We start from the raw sequence: 22003 nt of genomic DNA, 5'->3' as shown, positions 1-22003 counted from the left end.
CAAATGAATCCTGCTTTGTCAATATTGACCCAAAGCTTTCCTGTGGTGCTGTTCATGCAGACATCCTAAGTGTAATATCAGTGGTTTTACACTGCTTCACTTCTCTGCCCAAGCCTTAGGAGAATAGATTTTCCCAGAACAAATCAAATTTTTCTCTTTGCATGCACAGGATAAATTTGTAAATCTTGAAGAAAACATGAAGAAAATACTATTTTCATGATTTTAACTTTTTAAAAAATGAAATTGTAACGCTTGGCTTTCTGTTTCCTGTTCTAATAGGTGGAAGTCTTTGATCTGCTTTTTGTCACTAGTGAGAGCAATTCTCGAAAGACCTATGTTGTACATTGCCAAGACTGTGCACGAAAGATAAGCACGAACCTGGAAAACTTTGTGGTGCTAGAACAGTACAAAATGGAGGACTTGATGCAAGTCTATGATCAATTTACATTAGTAAGTCAAATTAATAAGTGGGTGCATAAATACATTATTTGTAAAGCAGTTGTAGACTGTCTTGGTGCTCCGTTGTACGAGTACCACGGACTTTCTGAATCAAATGGAGGTTTGGGTTGTGTGTGATATTTGCAGAACAAAACCTGAAGAGTCAGAATTGTGTCAAATACTACAGTAACTTACTGCAGAACATAACCACTGAGTTTTCAGGAAAAGTATGATGTTACAATTCATAAAGTTGTGGCTTTAAAAATCCAATAGAGATCACCTGAAGACCATAACTGGATCAGATGGAGATGGGAAGAATCAGGACAGTGAAGCTTGGAGAAACTAGCACCAGGTTCAAGAGCATCTCTAATACATTGGTTGTGGTATGAAGTCAGTATAGCAGCAGAGCATCCTATGCACTCAGACCCTTCCTTCCCCTTCCCCACCCATCCCCTCCCAAATCAGCACTGTCCTTCTGCTTAGCAAGTGGATGCTCTCAAACAGTTCTGTCTCTTGGCTTGGGGCCTCCTTTGCATTTCAATTTAAAGCAAAAAGCCTCCTTGCCATTATAGCTCTGTGCTATATATGGCAGCCTCCTGCTTTGAACTGCGTCAGCACAACTGTCCTAACATTTCACCCAGGTTTCATTGTTCCAGGCAAAGATGGCTTTTTTTTGTAACCACAATGAAAGTGATGCTGGATGTATTGATAAGCCTTGGCTTTCTGTCAAAGGAGACAAACATTGGACTAAGTGTTATGGGAATTTCATGTTGGATTTAATATGACAGCCCAGTAAGGGCTGTGCCTTTTGATTCATTTCCAGGTGCTGCAGAAAATGTGTGTTTAGTTATTTCATGTGTTGGTAGCATGCCAAGTTGTGACCTTCTGAGTTAAGGCCTCAAGGTTCATCAGTAGAGGCTGGCCAGAGTGTGGGACCATGTCCTCTGAATTTAATTCTCTTCATTAGTCCCACAGAGCCTGGGTTGGTTAAACTTCAGTTCATGGTTTTAGAAGGTCACTGTCATTATAGTCTGTGAAATGCTGCAATTTCAAGTGATGATCTGTTATAGAAAAACATAAATAAACACCTGTTCTCAGATACTTCATCCAGTTGAGTGGAAATGGGGAAGAATGTTTCTGTATGGAGATGAGAGGGAGGGAGGGGTATTTTCTTGTCTGTGCTTATACATTATATATAGGTAACAGTGATGATACTGTCCCTAGAACAAGGGTTCTCAACCTGTGAGTAGCTCCTTCCCCCACCAAAACCTAAGGCTAGGGACATTGATAATTCTTCTGTGAAGTTGCTGTGCCATTGATTTCTTTCAAAGGGGATACACACTCAATTGGGAAGAGTCATAGCCCAGAAGTGACATCTGCCAGATGTAGGAGGAGAGTTAAGGTTTGTTGTAAATCACGGGATGAAGATAATCTCAACTGGCAAAGATCAATTAGGCCAGAGAGAGACTGGGGTAAAGCACCAGGGGCAAACACAGGGATGAACAAGTGTTAGAGCTCCTCAGCTGGGTACTCTGGTATGATCTAAAGTGTCTTTAATGACTGTAAGGAGCTTTTTGAAGTGGTTCCACAGATGAGGAAAAGAGGAAATGCCATCAGAGACTCAGTACTTTGATGGAATGCCACAAAGTGCAGTACTGGGAAGCAGGTCATTTTCTGGACCTCCTGGCAGCCAACAAGAGCAAGGCACCTCACTTTATTCTTGAGGCACTTGGTCCCCATGTCAGAGAATCAGAGACCCCTTGCACAGATACCTTAACCTCATGGGGTATGTTACTGCTCAGGTAGAGGGGAGGAGGGAAAATGAAGCCCACAGAGACTGGAGAGCCACAAATGGACCATGTCCCCATTGGTAAACAGGTTGAGAATCCCTGTTTTAGATGTACAAAGATATATCTATACTGAGGCCACATGGAGCTCTTTGCTGCCACAGTAGGACTTGTGGCTGCTCACATCATATTAACACAGACATCCCCACAGAATACTCCAGTCTGCAGTACAGGCAAAATCTGAATGCAGAGTGTTCATAAAATACATGTTGTATTTGAGTAAGGTGAAAAAAAAAATGCCACTGTTCTCTCTAAAGTGTCCTGAAGTGTAAAAAGAATAGTGTGTGTGACTTTTAAACTCTCATGGTTGCAGTTTGTGCAGGTCTTAGTTAAACACAGAGTTTTGCACCCTTGTAGAAAAGGTAATTTAATGTTTTCTCTTTCAGGCTCCTCCATTGCCATCCTCCTCATCTTGACATTTTTTCATGGACATTAAATGAAAACTTTTCTGATATTCAGGAAGTGACCCAGTTCTGCACCACTGATTTTTGTAGCTATCCCGTAAGGCTGCTGGCTGAAAGCTGTGTCTATGCAACCTTCCAAGTGCGGAGTGTCAACCAACTGGACAGGAGAGAGCACTGCCTCCTACTCCAGAACTCAAAACAAATAAAGCTCATCCAGCTGTACTTCAAAAAAATAATTCCATGTTTTGTATATATCTGACAAAACTGGCAACATTATACAGACTACTGACTTGAAGACCACCTCTTTTGTATTTCTCTGTTTCTGGGCTGATGAGTTGGTTTCATCCATTTTTCCCCCTTCAGAATTTCCCTTGGAAAAAGTACTAGCTTAGCTGGTCATTTCTTTGTAAGGTAGTTAGAAATTTTAAGTCTTTCTTTGGGCAACTTTTTTTTTTTTCTTTTTTTTTTTTTTTTAATGTGAAGAGTTAGGTGATATAAATTTTTTACTGCTTTTATGTTTTTCTGTCTTGTTTTGAAACCATGACGGTTACACTTTTGGTTCCTAAATAAAATTTAAAACAATTAACAGCCAAGTCACAAAGATAAATGGGTTGCACATAGACTAAGGAATAAACTTCAGATTTGTGATTTTTGTTTCTAATCTTGATGTAAATTTACACTATTTATAAATACATATTTATTGCTTGAAAATATTTGTGAATGGAATGCTGTTATTTTTTCCAGATTACCTGCCATTGAAATTTTAAGGAGTTCTGTAATTTCAAACACTACTCCTATTACATTTTCTATATGTAAATAAAACTGCTTAGCATTGTACAGAAACTTTTATTAAAATTGTTTAATGTTTAAAGTTTTTCTATTGTTTGAGTTTTAAAAAGATTTTATGTACAGTGCCCAGTTTTTGTTCTTTTTTGAATCTGATTATATATATTTTATATATACTCTTGTGCTTGTGTATATATATAATATATATAGAAACTCGAATATAAATATGTGTATAAAGATTTAGAGACTAAATTTTTCTCGTTTTAAGTTTTACATCTATGGTAGATTTGAGGTGTCTACTGTAAAGTATTGCTTACAAAAGTATGATTATTTTTAAAGAAATATATGGTATGTATCCTCAAGACATAGAATGACCTTCAGACTGGTTTATTGTTAAATTGCACTTTTTGCAATAACAGACCAATAAATAGTTGCTGCCAAAATGTAGTAGAGTAGAAAATAAGTACGGCTAAATTTTAAAGCTCTTCAAGAAAATACCAACTTTGACAGGAAGTTTGGCACTAGTTTTAGAGGAGGAATGAAGAAGATTGAGTTTTGGTGGGGATGTTCTCTAGATTTCAACCAAATTGCAACTTATATATTACAATATGTTCTATTAACAATTTTAAAAGTTAAGACTGAATCATCTTGGCGTCATTGTTGACCCCAAAAAAGGACATTGTTTTGTGGTATTCTATTGTATTTTCACATATTTTGTAATACGAATTCACTGGTAAATTTTTGAAGCACTAGGTTTATTTAGGACAAGTTTATAATATATCATTGTAACAGTTTGCAGTTTTAATGATGGTATTTATTTTAAGTTGCTCCTTTCTCATTAGCTTCTTGAAAATGCATTAAATCTAAATTTCAAAATTGATAGCTTCCTTATCGATCAGAGTTGACTGATGCGGAAGGTTCTGCATCGAACACTTTCTCATAATTTCTCATTAGTGGGGTATGTTAGTGGTTGCATTGTTAAATTTTTTGTAATCAATGTGAAGTGTTCCAGGCACAGAGCATGCAGATAGTTCCTTTTGAACAAAAAGAATCGCCTCTTATGTTGTAGCTTCAAACGAAGGGTGTTTTAATGAAGAATCAGCACAGTTTATCTAATGCTGTTACAACAGTTTAACCACAGGTAGAGCTGACTTTCTTGCTAGTTCTCACTAGTTGGACAAAAGGGTGTAGAGATTAAAGAAAAGCGTAACGAAATGTTCTTGCCAGCAAAAATTATCAACTAGCAGTTAGGAAGCCAGTATTTGCAGTTCTGTAAAGGTGTAAGTCTCAGCTCTTGATAACAAACTCTACAAATCATAATTTTTTTTTTTTACTTATGTATTTTATGCAGTCATAAATATTGTAATCTTGACAAACCATGCTGCAACTGAAAAGCTACTCCTTTAAAGTAGTCTTAAACCCAAATAAAAGCGAGATACACTTACCTCAACTAATGGTAAACAAAAAGTCCTCATTTCTCAGTGCTGTAAAAGAACATTGCTAATTAGGGAAAGAGCTACTGTGTGCTAATCAGAAGGGCTTTGTACCTTTACTCCCCTTTGGAAAAGAGGATATGGCATTACCAAGGAAGAATATTCATATTTTGCCAATGAACAAGTAGACCAAATCAGTAGAGCATCAGGCAGCATTCCTCGTGCTGTGGGAAGGGTTGTCATGAATTGGAATTGCTGCAGGGCTTTAATATTTTGCAGTTTCCACACTTCTTAATCACACTCTGCTCCCAAGCGATGGACAGTCCGGATCTATAAGCTGCTATGATTTAGAATGCTTTTGTTTCACCTTATTAAAAAAGCACAAGTTAATATTTCGTCAGTTGTACTTCTTAAGAAGCGCTTTCTGCTTCTTCAGTTATGAAGCACAAGATGCCAAGCGAAGCATTTGTAATCTCTGGGTGTTCCCAAGCATTAGGAGTTGGGCAGGGTGGGGGGAGGCTGGAGTCTGGAGCTGAACTTCCCAAGGAATCTTGGTCTTGGGGCCCACAAGCTGAGCCCTACTGCAAGTGATTCTGATCTGCTTGTAGCTACTAATTGTAGTAGTAGGCAGGTTTAAGATGAAAATGGCCAAAAACCATTTGCATTTGTTACAAGAATTTTCATTAAGTTACAGACTGATAGAAAAATGATACCGTTAGGAGATGGATAAAACCAGATATAAAAATAGGTGTTTAAAAACAACTGTATAAAGTTGAATTACAGATAAGAAAGAGTTAGAAAGTAAGAGCAGCATTTGATACTGAGCTGTGGGTCTGAGAACTGTCCTTGAGGAGCTTGACAAAAAGGGATCCTTAAATGAGGAAATAAATATGTGTGTTTCTGAGCTTAATTAAGTCCTTCCATAAATATATCCAACAGCATTTGATTTTAAAACTTTCCTCTGGATACATAACTTGGGAGCAGCTTACCTTTCTTTTTTTGGAGAAGTCCTACCAGTGGTTACAGTTTAAAAGTAGTAATGTTGATATCTGTATATGCAGTATTTACATAAAAATCACTAGAAAGTGAAAAGTATCTACTGACAGGAAATCCCAAAGCTTCCTGAATTTGTGTGGCAGAGAACTTGTTGATCCTAAAGACAAAGTACCCTGAATCTGTGCCTTGCTATGTGGAAGAAGGACTTTCCAAGTAGCATTGAAGTGATGATGCTTTGCACAGCTTGGCTAAGTTGAGGTGATTCTTGGATCAAAGGTGGGCAAGGCTTGGGGATTTCACAGCTGGTGATTTCCTGGCCACAAACACATTTATTGGTTAAAAAAGACAAGGAAGAAGAGGTTCAGCCAAGACCACAGGGAAGAGGGTACTCGTCCTTGGTTGCTGCCTGATCCTGGGAAGGGTTTCAAACATGGTGCTTAGTGCAGGGGTTAGGAGGGAGGAGGGTGTCAAAGCCTGAGCTTAGCTAGGTCAGAACCATTTTGTGTGGAGCTAGAGCAGAGAGCTGTGATGGGGCTAGCAGATGAGTGTGGTAGGAAAGCTTCATGTAAAGGGGACTTGTCCTGGAACTGTTGGAGCAGGTTCAGAGAAGGGCCATGAAGTTGACAAGGAGCACACCCCTGTGAAGACAGGCTGGGGAAGCTGGGGCTGTTCATCCTGCAGAAGAGAAGGTTGTGTGAGGAGCTCAGTGCACCTTCCAGAGAGTGAAGGGGCTACAGAGAAGCTGGAGAGAAACTTTACTGCCAGAAATGGTAGTGACAGGAAATGGGAGAGTGATTACAAATTGAAAGAGAGGGAATTTAGCTCAGATACTGGGGAGAAATTCTTCCCTAAGAGGGCAGGGAGCCCTGGCACAGGTTGCCCAGAGAAGCTGTGAATGCCCCATCCCTGGCAGTGTCCAAGGCCGGGCTGGATAAAAGTCTTGAGGAACCTGGTCTGGTGGGAGGTGTCCCTCCCATGGCTGGATGATGGGACTGATGAGCTCCAAAGCCATGATTGATCTAAATACGATTCTGGGATCTTCCATGGCCGGTGTGGGAACAGGCAGAGGAGTCACTCCAGCTGAGAGTGCCCGGAGACAAGGCTGATGATGTGAGGATTTACTCAGGGCCAGGTCAAAGCCAACCAAGGCAGCCTGTTCCCATTGTGCTGGTGCTGAGTGGAGGAAGGAGGGGTGCAGGTGGTGCCCACACAAGTTCAAGCACAAAGTGAAGCTGAAGTTTAACCCCAGGCGAGCTCAGCGCAGGGCTGCTGCCCGAGGGCCCCGTGGAGGAGGGCACAGGGTGCCAGGGATGAGGCTGCCAGCAGGGCAGCAGTGCAGGGGGAGGGCACAGGGCAGCCTCACTGCAGGAGAACAAAGGCATTCCTCCAAAAAGAGGGGAGAGCAGGACATTTGGGGGAAGGTGGAACGTGACATTTCCTGGTTGATGCCAGAAACTCCAGGCAAAGCTGAAAACAGAAGAGGGGGAAAGCAGCTGCTGGCAGAGCCCCTGTGGTGACAGGGGCATGGGGAGGGGGTGCAGCACAGCTGTGTGTCTGGACAGGAGCACAGGGACCATCCTGAGCCCCACAGGGGCTGTCCCCTGTCACCACAGCAGGGAAGAGCTGTCCCGTCAGCTGCTGTGCCCAGGAGGAGCAGTGCTGGCCTCTCCCATTGCAGTGGGATAAGGGGAGCAGGGATGAGTTGTAGAGGTGAGGGTGAGGTGCCTTTATCCAGATTTATTTTGGGAAGCCATAGAAACACTGAAGGGTTGGAAGATGGGAAGAGGCTCCTCAGTGTGGCAGCAGCAGGGAGGGCTCAGCTCCCAGCCTCCCTGGGGCAGCAGGGTCAGTGTTCTACTGCCAGGTCCTGCTGCCAGGACCTTGTTAAAGGGTTAAAATGCAATTGCTGCTGACCCTGCCTGGGGAACAGTGGGGCTGTGGTCATGCATAGCAGTTGGGGGATATGAAAATGGATTTATCATTGGAGCCCTCTTCCTCTCTCCTGTCCTGCCCCCAAGCTCCTGACAGGCAGTGGTTCCTCTAGCGGAAGGCAGCCCACTCTGCTTTCTATTAGGATGGAGCACTGCTCTCAAATGACATCCCACCTTGTTTTTTCCTCATAGAAGGTATTTTCAAGCTGTAGGACAGAGCAATTGAAAAGTAACAAAATCCCAGGCAAGGGTTAATGGATGGGCTAATGGTTAAACAAAGGGGCTAAAGCGCTGACTCCTTTAATGCACTGAGCTGGAAGATTCTTGAAGGAGTCACACCCAAACAACTCGGCCATTGCCAGAGTCCATGGGAGCACTGAAACGTGGCATGAGAGAGTTGGCTCCAAGTACATGTAAAAACTTAAAATCATTGAAAGAGTCAGGAAGGGAGACCACAGGAGAAGACTGAGAGAAGAAGTAGCCTAAGATGTGTGCAGTGACACGGCTGGGCTATCATTTAGTTCAGCCTTGTGGGCACAGAGAAAATGAACAGGCATGGAGGATGTTTTCACCCCTTTCCTCCTCTGTACTTTTCATCAGCAAATCAGTGGGAAATTGAGTGGTTCCTTGAGGAAAGTGGCCTTTTTCTTGTGGCAGTGGTCTGTCAGCTGTAGCTGTCAATGCCATATGCTGAGTGCAACATGCAGCTCATGCCCTGGATGCTGCTGGAGCTTTAATCTGTTCCATTTTAACATACATAAAATGTAGGGGTTTGGGGTTGTTTTGTTCCCCCAGAACATCACTGCCAGTGGGCTGTCCCACAGGCTGACCTTCACAGCAGTAACCTGAAGGATTTTTGTGGCACCTGGAGAAGGTGGAGAGCTGGGCAGTGGGTGCAAACAGGGTTTGGCCACCTGCCTGCAAGCAAGGTGCAGAAATTACCTATTTAGGAACCAAAGTGGTCCTCAGGTAGGAGTGAACATTGGCTACTGGAGGGTAAGTGAGCCACCAGGAACAGCCTCATTTGGGCTGTGATGAAATCCAAGGACAACAACTGGGAGCCAGTCACAGCTGCCACATGTCCGGGGGTTTCTTGGGGGGTGCAGAGGGGAGTGTGAAGGGCTTTTAAAGAGTGGTAGCACTAGGCAGGGTACCCAATGCAATGTGATAAGAGCATCTGCTCTGGTTCCAGCAGTTGAAGACCTCCTTGAAGGTTAAATGCCTTTGTGGTGAAGATCTGCAAATGTATTCCAGGGGCTCAGGAACTGCTGGCAGGCTTGGGGCAGACTTACAGCTTGGTATTTATGTGCAGGACTTTGTTTTCAGATGCCAGTGTTATTTCTGCTGTCCAAGATTAAGTGGTGATTTAGGGACATATCCATTGCATACAGAGCAGCTCTCCCAGCTCCTGTGTTGGGCACCAGGAGGGAGGAGGAGCAGGGAGGAGCTGGCTCAGGAGAGCAAATTATTCCAGCCCTGCCACAGCACAGTGGCTGCTCGAGTCCCCTGGGCTGTGTGAACCTTCCAGGAGCACAGCAGCTCCAACAGGACTCCTCCAGGGCAGGGCTGGGTGCTCACCCACACCCTTGGGGAGGGCAGACAGCAGGAGCTGGGAATGTGTTGGAGAGGGTTTAGGGCTGCTGCTCTTCAACATTCTGCCCATCTCTTTACCTCCTGATGCTTCCCAGGCTGGGGCAACCCTGGAAGCCTCAGGAGAGCACCCAGAAAGGTTTGGTTTTAGGTGGAAAAGTGGTTGTAATTATGCTTGAGGAGGTAGAAGTGCCTGGGCAGCCCAGGGATGCTGATAGGCATCAGATAAGGGTGAGGATACCGCATACCTGGCTGGGGGATTTAAAAATAAAAAATTGTTTTCAGGGACAGGTTGATGGGGTATAATGTTGCTGAGAAAAAGCAGTGTGGGCTCAGCCCAGGGGTGCCCCAGGCACACATTTTGCATCAAAATACTGAGCTTTGGCTGAGAACCAGTCCAAAACAGAGCCTGGGCAGATGGACTTCTTAGGAGAAAAATACCTCAGCTCCACATGTGTCATGGTTTGGAAAGATGGGAATCTGCTAGGGAAGGCCAGAGCCTCCCCTGAAATGGAAAAATGTAAACCCTCCCCACCCCTCCGAATTGTTATAAATTTGAAATTAAGGGGCTCTCAGGCAAAAATATGGGAGAAGGAAATAACAGTTCTTTAATAGGGAAGAAAATAAAAATAAAATAAACAATGCAGTAAATTAAAACAACACTGCCAGAGTCAGAACACAACGTGACACCCTGTGGGTCAGGGTGCTGGCAGCAGGGCCATTGGAATTGTGGCTGCAGCCCTCCTGCCGTGCCAGGGGTGGTTCTGCTGGAGCAGGGATCCTGGAGAAAGGTGCAGTCTGCCTCTGAAGATCCAGTGAAGAGGCAGCTGCTGTTCCTCTGGGGAATCCAGTGGAGAAGCTGTGCTGGTGTTCCAGAATCTCCAGATTATATCCGGGTAGGAATGCTTGGCTCCTCCCTCTGGGCTCCCATCTCCCAGTGGGACGCTGTAGTTCTTATCAGCCGTGCAGTGACATTCCATAGCTGTTATCAGCAGATGTGTCCCCCCAGAGGGAGGAGTGGGTGTGGAAGAGAAAGAGAAAACTGCCCACTGAACAGAAGACAGCTGCCACACAGATGGCAAACAGAATACAATCTGCTTGGCAATCCAGGACAACATGGATTAGGTTTCCTTCACCATTATCCATTCCTGCACTCAAATGCAATGAGATTTTGATATTCCTAAACATGGATGAGGGGAATTGCTGTGCCTGTGTGCACTGAACTCTGTGTTGCAACCATGTGATTCCAAGTCAAGTTGCAGCCTCACTTTTAAATCCTGCTTCAGCATCTTCATTCTCAGGAGGAATTTCTTCACTGAAAGGGTTGACAAGCAATGGAAGTGGTTTCCCAGGATGGTGGTGGTATCTGCCTGAAGTGTTCAAGAAATAGCTGGATGTGGCATTTAGTTTGGTCAAAGTTGGACTTGATGATTTTGAAGGGCTTCTCCAACATTAATGATTCTGTGATTTTTTTTAATCTTTCACCTTTTACCGATGTTTTCCAGTTAGATATTCTACAGGGTTGTCTCCAAGACCGATACAGACATTTCCCCTGTAAAAGAAAAAAAGATCAGGGGAAAAATACCAGTTTTTGTGAGAACTGTCTTAGTGGTATAATAATACAATTTTTTAAAGGTAGCAAATGAAGTAGAGAAGCAAATTCTGGCAGGGCAAAAGTCTGGGGAGGCAAAAAATTGTTTGACTGAGTGCTTTGTAAACCCCCCTGAGTTCTGTTAACAGAGAAATAATGTGTGTGTCAGTAAGTGATGATACCTTTGAAATGCTCCTTCAACAGCTACAAAGTGAAAAGCAAAGGTGGAATGAGCTTTCCAGCACGGAGCAAAATAAGTTGGCAATTATCATAAGTGCAACTTCAGTTCCTAATTTTCAAAATCAGCGCAAAATGCTGTTTACAGAGCTCGATGGAGCCTCCAGCAATTAGGGCTGTGCTATGAAGAATGCCATGGCTAATGCTCTCTATGGCTTATTTACACAACCACGAGATGGGAGAACATAAGACAGCATCTGAATGAAGTGCTGCTGTGTTTGAATAGGTATTTGATTGCCCTGTGTGTGCCAGGAGCACACTGTCTGTGCCTTTTCCAGCTCTCCCTGGTGTTCCTCCACCTCCCGTCCTGCTGGCGCCTGCAGGGTAGGAGCCCCAGGCCCTGCCAGCACAACCCATGGCTCCCATCCCTGGGGCTGTGGCCACCAGATGTTCTGGGTGTGATGCTGGACTCTGCTGAGCTGCGCATTAATGTGGAAACTGCGCTAGAAAAATCAATCTGGCCTCCAGCACGGAAACATTCCCGGCCCCTGTGCTGGTGGGAAGGCTGGTCCCTGCCCTCAGATCCCCTCCTGTGCCCCAGCAGCCCATCCCAGGGGGCTGGGGGTCACAGGGGTGGCCCCTGCAGGGTGCTGGCTCCTGAAGGAGGGCGCTGGGCCAGCTCAGCATCTTCTCCCCTTGCTGCTCATCACCAGCCAGGCTGAGCAGCGCTGCCAGGAAAACCAGGAGCCGTGTTTGCCCACACACGTCTCTGAGCTCTGCTGAGAAAGGGTCCTGGAAGGGATGAGGAGGTTTGTGCTGGGCGATTCTGGTACCTGGAGGGAGGACAGAGGGGTGGAGCACCTCGCTTCAGTGTTTCCTTTCCCTCCTGCCAGTGCTCACCCGCGTTTGGTGTTTCTGCCCCCGCACTGCAGGGACGGTGGGTGCCGGGCAGCCGTGGAGGATGTGAGTTTAAAAAGTGGGTTTTTCTCTGTCTGAGGAGAAGGGACGTGCATTTCTTCTCATCTTCCAGAAACTGGGTGGTGTGACTGCTTTTGAAAAACTTGAATACACAGGGAAAAAAAAATCTCACACAGAGAGGAAGTGCTGCTCATTGCTCTGTGTCTTTTTTTTTTTGCACCTCCTTCCTCTTCCAGTTTGTTTGGCAAGCTATCTTGCTTGAGATCTGCCAGAGAAGAAGCCCTCTTTCTCTCTATTCTGGCAAATCTCTTCACTTCTTGAATGTCTCCTGTGCCTTATTTGTGTGCTCATTTTGGTGCTTTTCAGTGGCTGTGCTCATCTCTCCTTCTCAAAATACCTCCCTTTCTCTTCACATTTATCTCCATGCTGTCACTGGCAAACGTCCCTAGTGCAGCCTTTCTATTCATTGACACACTCCTTGTGTCTCAGCCATGCTCTTCACCTTCTCTCGGTGGATTTAATGCTCAAAGGGGAGGAAAAATGAAAAATTTGGGTTTGAAGAATAGGTTGGCATTAGGAGAAACTTCCAGACCAAAGGATATCATAAAGCAATTAGCTCAATACTGTAGGTAGGCCTGTGCCTGTCACTGATAATGGCAAATCCGCTGGGATACAAGAAAAATAGTTCCTTTTAAAACAGGCTTTTATTTGTCTCGTTGCAAGGTGATTCTTTTTTTTTTTTTTTTTGGGCTGTCTGAGAAAGCATTTAATGTCTTTAAAGTTTTAAAAACTGAAGGCAAAATGTCCCTCCAATGCTCCTCCACCTTAGTCCCCATTACTGAAATGCTGCTTTAAATGTTGGTTTGACTTGAATTACTTTGTGGTTCTCTACTTGTTTGTTTTTTTTTTCACATTTGCTTCTTGCCATGCTAAAATGCTCTGGGTCATCACAGGGAAGGTGGAAGTCTTTCCCTCCTCTGCCTCCCTCCTTTATTCCCCAAGGTTATTGACCAGTGGTTATTGGGTCAGCAGAGGAAAAAAAACTGGTTTAATTGATAGAAAATGAACTAGAAAGAGTTGCATTTATTTTATTTTTTTTTTCCAGTGAAAACTCATGCACAGTTTCTGCTTTCTTCAATGTGTTTGTTGCACCTGTTTGGATGGCAGGTTCCCCTGAGCCCAGTTCATCTCCTCTGATGTGCAGAAGCACAGAAAACCTCCTGCCCTGGGGTCCTCTGCCCTGCTCCCTGCTCCAATTAAGCTGGAATTGGAGACCCAGTGCTGGTTTGGTTGATAACAACCTTTCCCTATTTCTTCTCTTTGGAATTTCTTTCATCTTCTCTGGGAGCACCATGGAAAAGTTTTTCCTCTGGCATCTCTCCAGCTGCAGTGACTTCAAGGAAAGAGTTTCTCCTCCCTGTCCCAAGCAGCTGAAGCTGCTCCTGTCCAAGAGGTGTCCATGCAAAGCTCCCCTGCAGTGACCCCTGGCAGTGGGGACATCCCCGGGAGCAAACAGGGCTGGAGCTGCACCATCCCAGCCTGGGAAAGGTCTCCTTCCCCTGGCTCCCTGTCCCTGGGCAGAGCCCCACTGGCTGCTCACCATCCTCCCTCATTTCAGGTCAGAAAACTCTTCTGTCTCCTTCTCTGGAGTGAGGAATTCTCCCTTGGGAAGGAGTCTGGGAGCTCTCTGGTCCTCTGAGAGAAATGACTCAACTTCAGTGAGCATAAGGGAGTGAGGATGGTTAGAAGGAAAAACAGAGAGAGCTGTTTTGGGTGAGCCATCAGGACAACTTGGTCATGGTGGGTAATTTCTCCAAAAACCCGAGAAGGACACGAGAAGACAGGAGGAGGGACAGCTTCCTGAGCCTTTTCCTCCCAGTTTCACCTGTGAGGAAAACAAATTCTCTGAGCCCAAGGTTTCCAAACCCTGAAAAGCCAACAAAGAGCAGAACAACTCTGTTGGACCATTCTGAGTCTGTGAGAGGAGAAACCTGCATCAATCCATGTACAGCCACTGAAAGCTGTTTCAGATGTTGAAACGAAAAGTCTCTCGAGGATACCAGCCCTTGAAAATTAAACCAGATGCATTTTTGCCTGATAACTTGCTTTTGATTATGATGAAAGTTTGTTCTGAATGAACATTTCCAGGCATGCAAAGTGGCTAATCTGGCAAACCAGCCCTTTAATAGATCTGGGATCTCAAAGCTCCCATGTGCCATTACACAGTGTTCCCTCCCTCCTACTCACATCTCTGATGTTAAGACAGTTTCTTTGGATCAGGATAAGGTTATTTCCTTCAAGCTGGGTTTGGTTTGGGGTTTTTATTCCCTGAAAGGAGATATCAGGGAAAAATTAGGGTGTTTCCTTGAGAAGACAGTGAGTCATTTGTAGCTATGTTGCAATAGCTTTATTCATGAATATTGTAAAAGTATTCACATCTATAATTTTACAGACACTGCAAAACCTAAGACTCCTTTCCAACTGAGAAAGATGTTTCCTTGGTCATGACAAGTGGGCACCTGACCACAACCTGGGACATCACCCCAGGAGCCCCAGTCCTTGTTCCTGCCATTCCTGTGGCATTTGGAGTTCCCTTGAGGTGGCACACTGGGCCAAATATCTCTGCTGTTGTGTTTGGGGAGGAGTGTAAGAAACAAGACAAAGAAGGATCCTTGTCCTGCCGTGTCCTTGCACTCCCTGCAGTCCCTGACATGGGGGATTCCTCTCCTCAGGCTCGTGACATCTCGCCAGGCTGACCTCTCCTGGGAACACCCTCCCACGCCTGTGCCCCTCCAGTTTTATCCTGTTTTCCTCTGCACTGTGCTGAAACCCCAGCTCTTCCCAGGCTCTCCTGGCTGCCTGAGCTCCCTGGAGCCTCTGCTCTGCTCCTGGTTTTCTCCCCATGAGGAGCATCTGCCCTGGATGGAATTACACACACTCTGACCAGGGCTCCCCATTTGCACCCACTGGGTGCTATTTCCACCCCTTTTTCACCATCTTTACTGCAAAACAGCATCAAAGTCTTAGTGCACCCTCCCTCGTGTGCTCCTTGCTCTCTCAGAGGGGAGGTTGGGCTGGGGTTTACCTGATTTTAGTTTTGACAGAGTCACTTAAGCTCTTATTCCTATTTCTTCTTTGAAACACTGCCTGTGACTGCCATTGCAAAATCCTGATTTCTTCATTCCTTGGGCTGCCTTGCACTGAGATTTCCTGCTGGCCTCAGCAGCTCTCCTGGCAGACTCTCTGCCTCTGATGTGTTTGAGAAAGGGTTCATTGTCAGCCTCCACACTGTTAGCAAGTCACTCCTTGGATTTCTCTTCTGGGGCTGCCTTACTGGAGCCTTGCATCTAATTTGCCTAATTTCTGCATCTGATTCCTCCTTTTTGAAGGATGTCTGTTTGGTTAGAATTGCTCCCTTGTGCTGCTGTTTGGCCACCTGGGGTGTGTGTGTGTGTGTATTTTTTATTTATTGTCAGTACACATTTACTGTGAACTTCTAATGTGGTGTCTTTAAAGGGATCCCACTCTTGCAGGGCTCTTCAGGAAAAACTTGGGCAGAGATCACAGCAGATCCCACTTTCCCATTGGGCTCCATATATGGCTTAAAAAAAGATATGAAGCAGCTCACAGCTGTTCTTGCAACCTGCAAATCCAGCCTCCAAAAGTTTCCCTCTGAGTGAGTTCACTCCTCTGCCAGGGAGCCATCCCTCCCTCCATCCTTGTCCAGCAGCAGGAGGGGGTTTGGGGGGCTGCATCTGAGGGCCTTTGCTCCCACCTGCCCCAGAAGAAGCTGCCCAGTGTCCAGAGTGTGCTCATGGATCTGGGTCTGCACAGGGAAAAGAGGGAACCTGTGGTCACAGCTTTTCCAATAATTCCTAATTTTTGCCTCTGTAGTACTGAGAGTCCTCTGCTCTTTAGCTCAGTCTGTGTTTCTATCAAATTTATGAACAATTCCTCTCATGAAATCCCATGAACATGGACACCTCTGGGAATGACAGTCTTTTGAAGGCTCTGATCCAGTTAGAAAAGTCCTGTTTTTTGAAGCCTTTTGACCTTTTATACTTCCTCTTTGATCTTCCAGCGCTGAGGGGCTTGACTTTTTTTTTTTTTTTTGATAAATATACACATTTTCTGGTGGCACCTCAAGGTCATATTTGTACTCCTGTCCTCCATTCAGAAGCTCCTTTTTCCTGCCCTGCTTCCCCAGTAATTTTATCTTGCTGCACATGCCATCCTGCAGTCATGCAGAAGCTGTATTTTTAGACAGCTCTGCTTGGCTCCAGCCTGGGGACGTGCAACCATAAAGTTCAGCCAGCCCTTCCCTGGGTAACCCCAGAACTCCTGCTGGAATAAAAGTCAAACTGCTCGACTTTGGGGAGCCCTTCCCTGAGCACTCTGACAGAACCAGTCAGCAGCTGGTTTTTTAGGTTTTTCTGGTCGTTTTACTCAAAGAATGAAACAAGACCACTTCCTGCAGGTTTGGTTCCTTCATCCACACCTCGTAGACACAAACTCCTGCCAATATTTGTCCCCAGCCAGTGCAGCCATTTGATGGAAAGCCCTCACCACCCCTGGCCCTATTCCTCTGACCCTGGGGGGTTTGATCCTGTGCATCCCTCGGGTTACACAGGCAGCCCATGGGGACAGGCAGAACAAACAGTGCTGCCAGTGGAAACAGGAAGGGATAATGCCCGGGCTCCTGGCTGTTCTTTGTCCCTGCCCAGACAAGGGTGAGATGGGCTCGCTTCCCGGGCTCCAAAAGACAAGGCTGGACTCTCAGGTTTGGTCTTCAAGGTTGTTTATTATTTCTTATCTATAAAAATTTTCTTTCTGCCCAGCTGGGGTCTGACCAGCAAGGCAGCCAAAGGCACTCTGACTGCCCACAGGGCGGTTGTATCCTTTTATAACAAAGACTACGTAAACTATATTTATCTTTCATCTCCAATACTTATCATTTTTATTACCAAGTGTACCTTTACTAAGAACCTATCAAAAATACCTACATCACACAGAAAATGGAAGACAAGAAGAAGGAGGAAGAACCATGTGGCAGGCCCCAACTCCCTCTATCTTGTTTTTCCAACCCCCCTGTACCAAAATCTTAAAATCTGTACTTTGACCTGTGAGTGTTCTATTTCTATATCCTTTAAACCCCAGTGATTCTTATATCCTCATATATAGGTGGTACATCTCTTGTAGGGTCAAAGTTGAGCCACCAGGCACTTTTAGCAACATCCCAGGGCCCCCGAGCTCCCCAAGGGTTCTCTCGTAGCTCTGGGCATCAGGAGAGGTGCACCGAGTTCCCACAGGATAAGTAACTGATTTCCTGAAATCTGGACAGTTGTTCCCATCCCTTCTGCACCTGCTGAAGGGATTTCCATTGTGAAACACCAGCACTGATGCAGGGACTCCTTTCAGAGGTGTCTGAAATGGTGACAAGTGCCCTGAATGGATGCAGAGGTGTTTAGTCCCAGCACTTGGCCCCAGCAGCCTCATTGTGCCAGCATCTTCCTCCTCTTGTCCTTAGCACTGCCTGAACTGTACACAAACCCCTGCTTTGCTCTGCTCTGTAGAAATAGTGCAAACACAGAAAGGCACTTTTATTTTCTCCATCTTCATCTTCAGGTGTTGAGGAAAAAAAAGAGAGTAAATGTTTACAGCTGTTCCAGCCAGAGCAGAGTGAACACCCAGAGGTGATTTTCTCCCTTACTTTTTCTGCACCAAGAATGTGAACAGAGGGAGGTTTCAGTCCCTGAATTATTTCAAGTCTCTTGATACTTTTTTTCAAAGCAAGAAAACCCACTATTTTCAGGCACCACTAGAGGAATGAATCTGACAAGCCCTTATCCAAATGAATGCTTAAATTTTGAAAGGGGAAAAAAAAAAAAACCTCCTTTGTGACTGACAAGGTCCTTTTCAAACACATAATATGCTGAACCTTGCATGACATTTCTGTGGGTGTTAAGTCTAAAGAGCTATCTTTGCATGCAATGCAGCAAATGAGCTGTGTAAGGCGAGGGCTGGAGCTCTGTGCATCCTTGCTGAGTAGTACTGGAGCCCTGTAAAACCTGACAAGTGCTTCTTTCAAACCTGCATTTCCCCAGGGAACAGGCTGGTGTGTTCTTGCTCTTCAAACACCTGAAAAGTTTGTTCTAGACTAACTATTGTCATTTATACTGCATGTTGCGAGGAACAGATGTTGTGGGGTTTTGTGGAAGAGCAGAAAGGTAGAATGATGCAAGTGAAGCTGTGACTGTAACAAAACTGTTTGAAGATCTTTGTCAGGCGTTCCTCCTGAGTTTTCTACCTGTCTCTTCTTTCCTCTTCACTTCTTCTGGACTTTGGGATCATCCTCCCCCTTTCTTGGGGTCTCTTATCAGTTTTTCAGGTCACCCTAAAACCCCCTGCCCCCACTGGGGCTGAGACCATCCCCCTGTGGAGGAGAGCAGATGAGTCTGCCCATGTTCTGTATTCCAGAAGGTAAAAACAGTGCATCCTCTCCCAGCCCCCCAGCCTGGAGTAGCTGTTTCATTTCATTTTCCTTCCCCTGAAATCCCTGTTTGTGTTTTTGTAGCTTCAGGATGGCTACCAAGCTCCTTTCAGCACTGAATTAGGGGAACAGAGGGTACAGTAGCAGACAGACTCACCTATTAATCAAATTAATGTGTCTTGGTGAGCCAATTCAGAGCACCACAGAGCTGCTTCTTGTGATTTCATAACATCTCATGGCACTCAATATTTTTGTTAAAGCTCTACCTTCCAGATCCATGGGATGATGGGAGAAGCTGAGGAAGAATTAGCAATAAAGCATCTAGAGCACCTGGCTGTAGAGAGTAATTGGCAAATGGGACCCAAGTGCATCCTAAAGTCTCAGCAAACCAGAAAGCAAATAAAAAGCACCTGCAAACAACTGATGTTGGCTGAGCTTGCTGGAAAGATGCACGAAATGTGCTTGACTGGCTGCTCCTGTGGGCTGGAGCTGCTGGGTGGTGGTTCCAGGCTCTCCAAAATGCCAAAAGGGGAGCTGGGAGCTGGCAGGGAAGGGGATGTGTGTGTCTGTGTGTGTGTGTGTACACAAAGTGTGGCAAGAAATTATCACCCTCAAAAGCTGTGGAGTGGGAAATCTGAATTTCCAACCAAGCCCCCAGGATGTGGAGCAGCCTCGACCCCCGGAGAAATGACAGTGTCAAAATGCACTGCAAGTCAAAATAAGGCCAAACCATCACAGTTTTACAAACCTCTTGACATGAAAACCCTAAAAATATGTGGGACATAGGGCATTAAGAGAGACACCTGATAAGCAGCTGGGCATAAAGCAAAATACCCACAGAAAAAGGAGGTGCTGAGGCTGCCTGGGAGATTGGTGGAAGATCTCTCCTGCCTTTCTTGTTCTGCTGTGGAAACAGCTGAAGTTGTTACCAGGAACAGTTTGCAAAGGCTCAAACAAAGCCACTGACAGAACACAGAGAGGAAAAAATTGCTTGAGAGTTCTTTTGGGAAGGATTAGGTTTTAAATAATTGCCATTTATAAGTTAATTTCACATCCTTTTGGAGCTTGGCCTACTAGGATTTGAAGGCTTGACTGAAGCTGGCAGACAGGGTGGGCAGTGATTCCAGAGTTTGACTGCCAAGAAAAAGGAAAATATTAAGAGCAAAAATTGGCAATTCTGAAAAAAAAAAAAAAAAAAAAAGGAGGCGAGGGAAATACAGGGAAATGAGATTTAGTTTGGGAAAATTATTGTTCTCTGAGCCATGGACTGATTTTATGGCTGGTTTATTAGTCACAGTTTTACATGAGCCTGGCCTTTGTAATCAATGTCTGCAAAGAAACTGGTGGAGAACACAGCTCCCAATGCTTTAATAATTTGTAAATCCACAATTTCGTTATTTTTAATCATGAGTGGTGTTTTTTTTTTTTTTTAATTTAAATTCGTATCAAAGTCTATTAAAAGCAGTGGGGAGACTCCTCTCAGCTTTAACAACTTTGAATCAAGCCCTGTAAAAATAGATGCTACGTGTCTCAAGGCTTCTGCTGCAGCCTTGCACAGCGAGTCCAAGCAGCAAAACCAAACTCTTGTGTTTCTGACCCCCAGCTCTTCAGGGCTCTGAGTTTCCAGGGCCTGTGGGACACCTCTCTGTCCTTCTGCCCAGTGCTGGGCTGTTCCTGAGGGATCTGGGTTTGCTCCTGACATTCTCTGCTGGGCACACACATCCTCTCTGTGTTTCCTCTGTGTTTGCAGCACAGTGTGGGAGAATCTCTGCAGGAAAAGAGCCCAGAGCTGACACCCAGCTCTCAGGTAAACCCCCTCCCCAAGAGATTGGGGATGCAGACAGATTGAAGAAAAACTGATGGAAGCAGGTTGTTAGACAGCCTTGTGCATCTCAGTGAAGGACCTGTTTTTCTTTCTGGAATAGAGCCATGATGTAGGAATAGACTGAAGGCAGGAAAGAGGGCTGCAGCCATGGCTGAGGCTGTATATTTAAACCTCTCTGCTGTCTGACCATCTGGGCCTGCAGCTAAACTTACCACCAAATTATTTTCAATGTTTCTACATCTTGAGAGGTAAAAGGTGCACTTGATACTTTATGCCAGGAAGGAAGGCCAAATAATTCTCCTGAGCCAGATTTCCCCCGTGTCAGACCTTTGTGTGTGGTTTTGGATGCCCAGCCTGTTCCATCAGCCTTCACCCACCCCTGCCTGGAACCCCAGGCTGGATGCTCTGTGTGCACCGAGCCCCCCACAGCCAACACAAAATCTGGATTTTCATTCCTTCTCTGTGCAACACAAGCCAGAACAACCACTGGCAATGCAAATGCACTCATGTCTTTTTCTGCCTTTACATTTTTAACAATTTTATTTTTGAACCATAGCTAGAAGAAGACTCTTTCCATGATGAATATTCTTGTGGATGATCCAGAAAGCCTCATTTCTCCCTTAGCACAGTCAAATTCACTCAGTGACTCCTGCATGCCTGGATCCCAGGAGAAAACCCCAAACCCAGGTGAGGTCTGTGTGACCCCTGCCCATCAGGGAAGGTTTGGTGTGGGCTTCTGACACCTCACAGGGAGCTCACATGAGGGGGACTGACAGATTCTTGTTGACAAAAAGTTGTGTTTTGCCACTTTTGCAACCATCTTGTGCAAAATGAGGCGCCTGGATCTAGCCCTGGTTTGACAATTGCTGTGAAATGTTTCCAAAATCACCCCAAATTTTAAGTGCCTGACTCATTCCTTTGGGGACTGGCTTACCACTTCCTCCTCTGGAAGGCAAAGGGATGAGGATTGCTGTAGCTCTTGTTGGTCAGAACTTAGATCTCCCCAGCTCTTGGGGGGTGCCCCAGCACCTACACTTGAGTATTGAGTGTTTGGCAAGTCTTGCCAGGCTCAGGGTAAATTAATGTCTCATCCTCTGCCTGTGTTCCTTCTCTTCTTAAGGTAATTTTCCCATTTGAATGGTTTTGTGCAAATCGTTCCTCCACTTTAGTGAGAATAATGTGAAAATATCTGCTGAACAATCCCATCCCAGAGCTGGAGTTTCTTTTCTCACCTTAAACCAAAGTCTTGTTATAGTCTCTGATTACTGTCCATTGACTTGGGAAAGACTAGAAGCAATTTGAGTATTGGAGAAATTAAGTCTCAAGAGACATGGAACCTTTCAGCTTTTTAATGCTTTTGATTGTGTCTTTCTGTTCTGTCACCAAAGGAATAAAATGTTTTATAAAAGTGAGCTGTGATGGGTGATGGTACAGAACTGATCTGGTAGTTCCATTTGTCTGTGATTCTGAGCACATTAAAAATAGCCACAGGCAAACTCTTAAATGCATTCATGCATGCATGCATCCATCCACCCATCCACCCATCCATCCACCCATCCATCCATCCATCCATCCAT

The 22003-nt window shown here is 45.1% G+C and overlaps 1 protein-coding gene across 17 annotated transcripts in view; it reads left to right on the top strand.

Moving 5' to 3' along the window:
- The window catches only part of KDM6A (lysine demethylase 6A), a 151146-nt gene extending 146253 nt beyond the window's left edge, over positions 1 to 4893 (top strand). For 9 of the 17 annotated variants that reach the window (XM_084227155.1, XM_084227166.1, XM_084227151.1 and 6 more), the window contains one exon: positions 280 to 4893. In XM_084227155.1, the coding sequence (XP_084083281.1) occupies positions 280 to 576 (297 nt within the window). In that variant the 3' untranslated portion in view covers positions 577 to 4893. The remainder of the gene's footprint in view (positions 1 to 279) is intronic. The other 8 variants (XM_084227157.1, XM_084227153.1, XM_084227154.1 and 5 more) reach the window with 3 other exon arrangements.
- Positions 4894 to 22003: the final 17110 nt, after the last annotated feature.

Source organism: Fringilla coelebs (assembly GCF_963513975.1).
Source record: "Fringilla coelebs genome assembly, chromosome: 2".
NCBI lineage: Eukaryota > Metazoa > Chordata > Aves > Passeriformes > Fringillidae > Fringilla > Fringilla coelebs.
The sequence above is the reverse complement of the archived record's forward strand: the minus strand, read 5'-3'. Positions and strand labels throughout refer to the sequence as shown.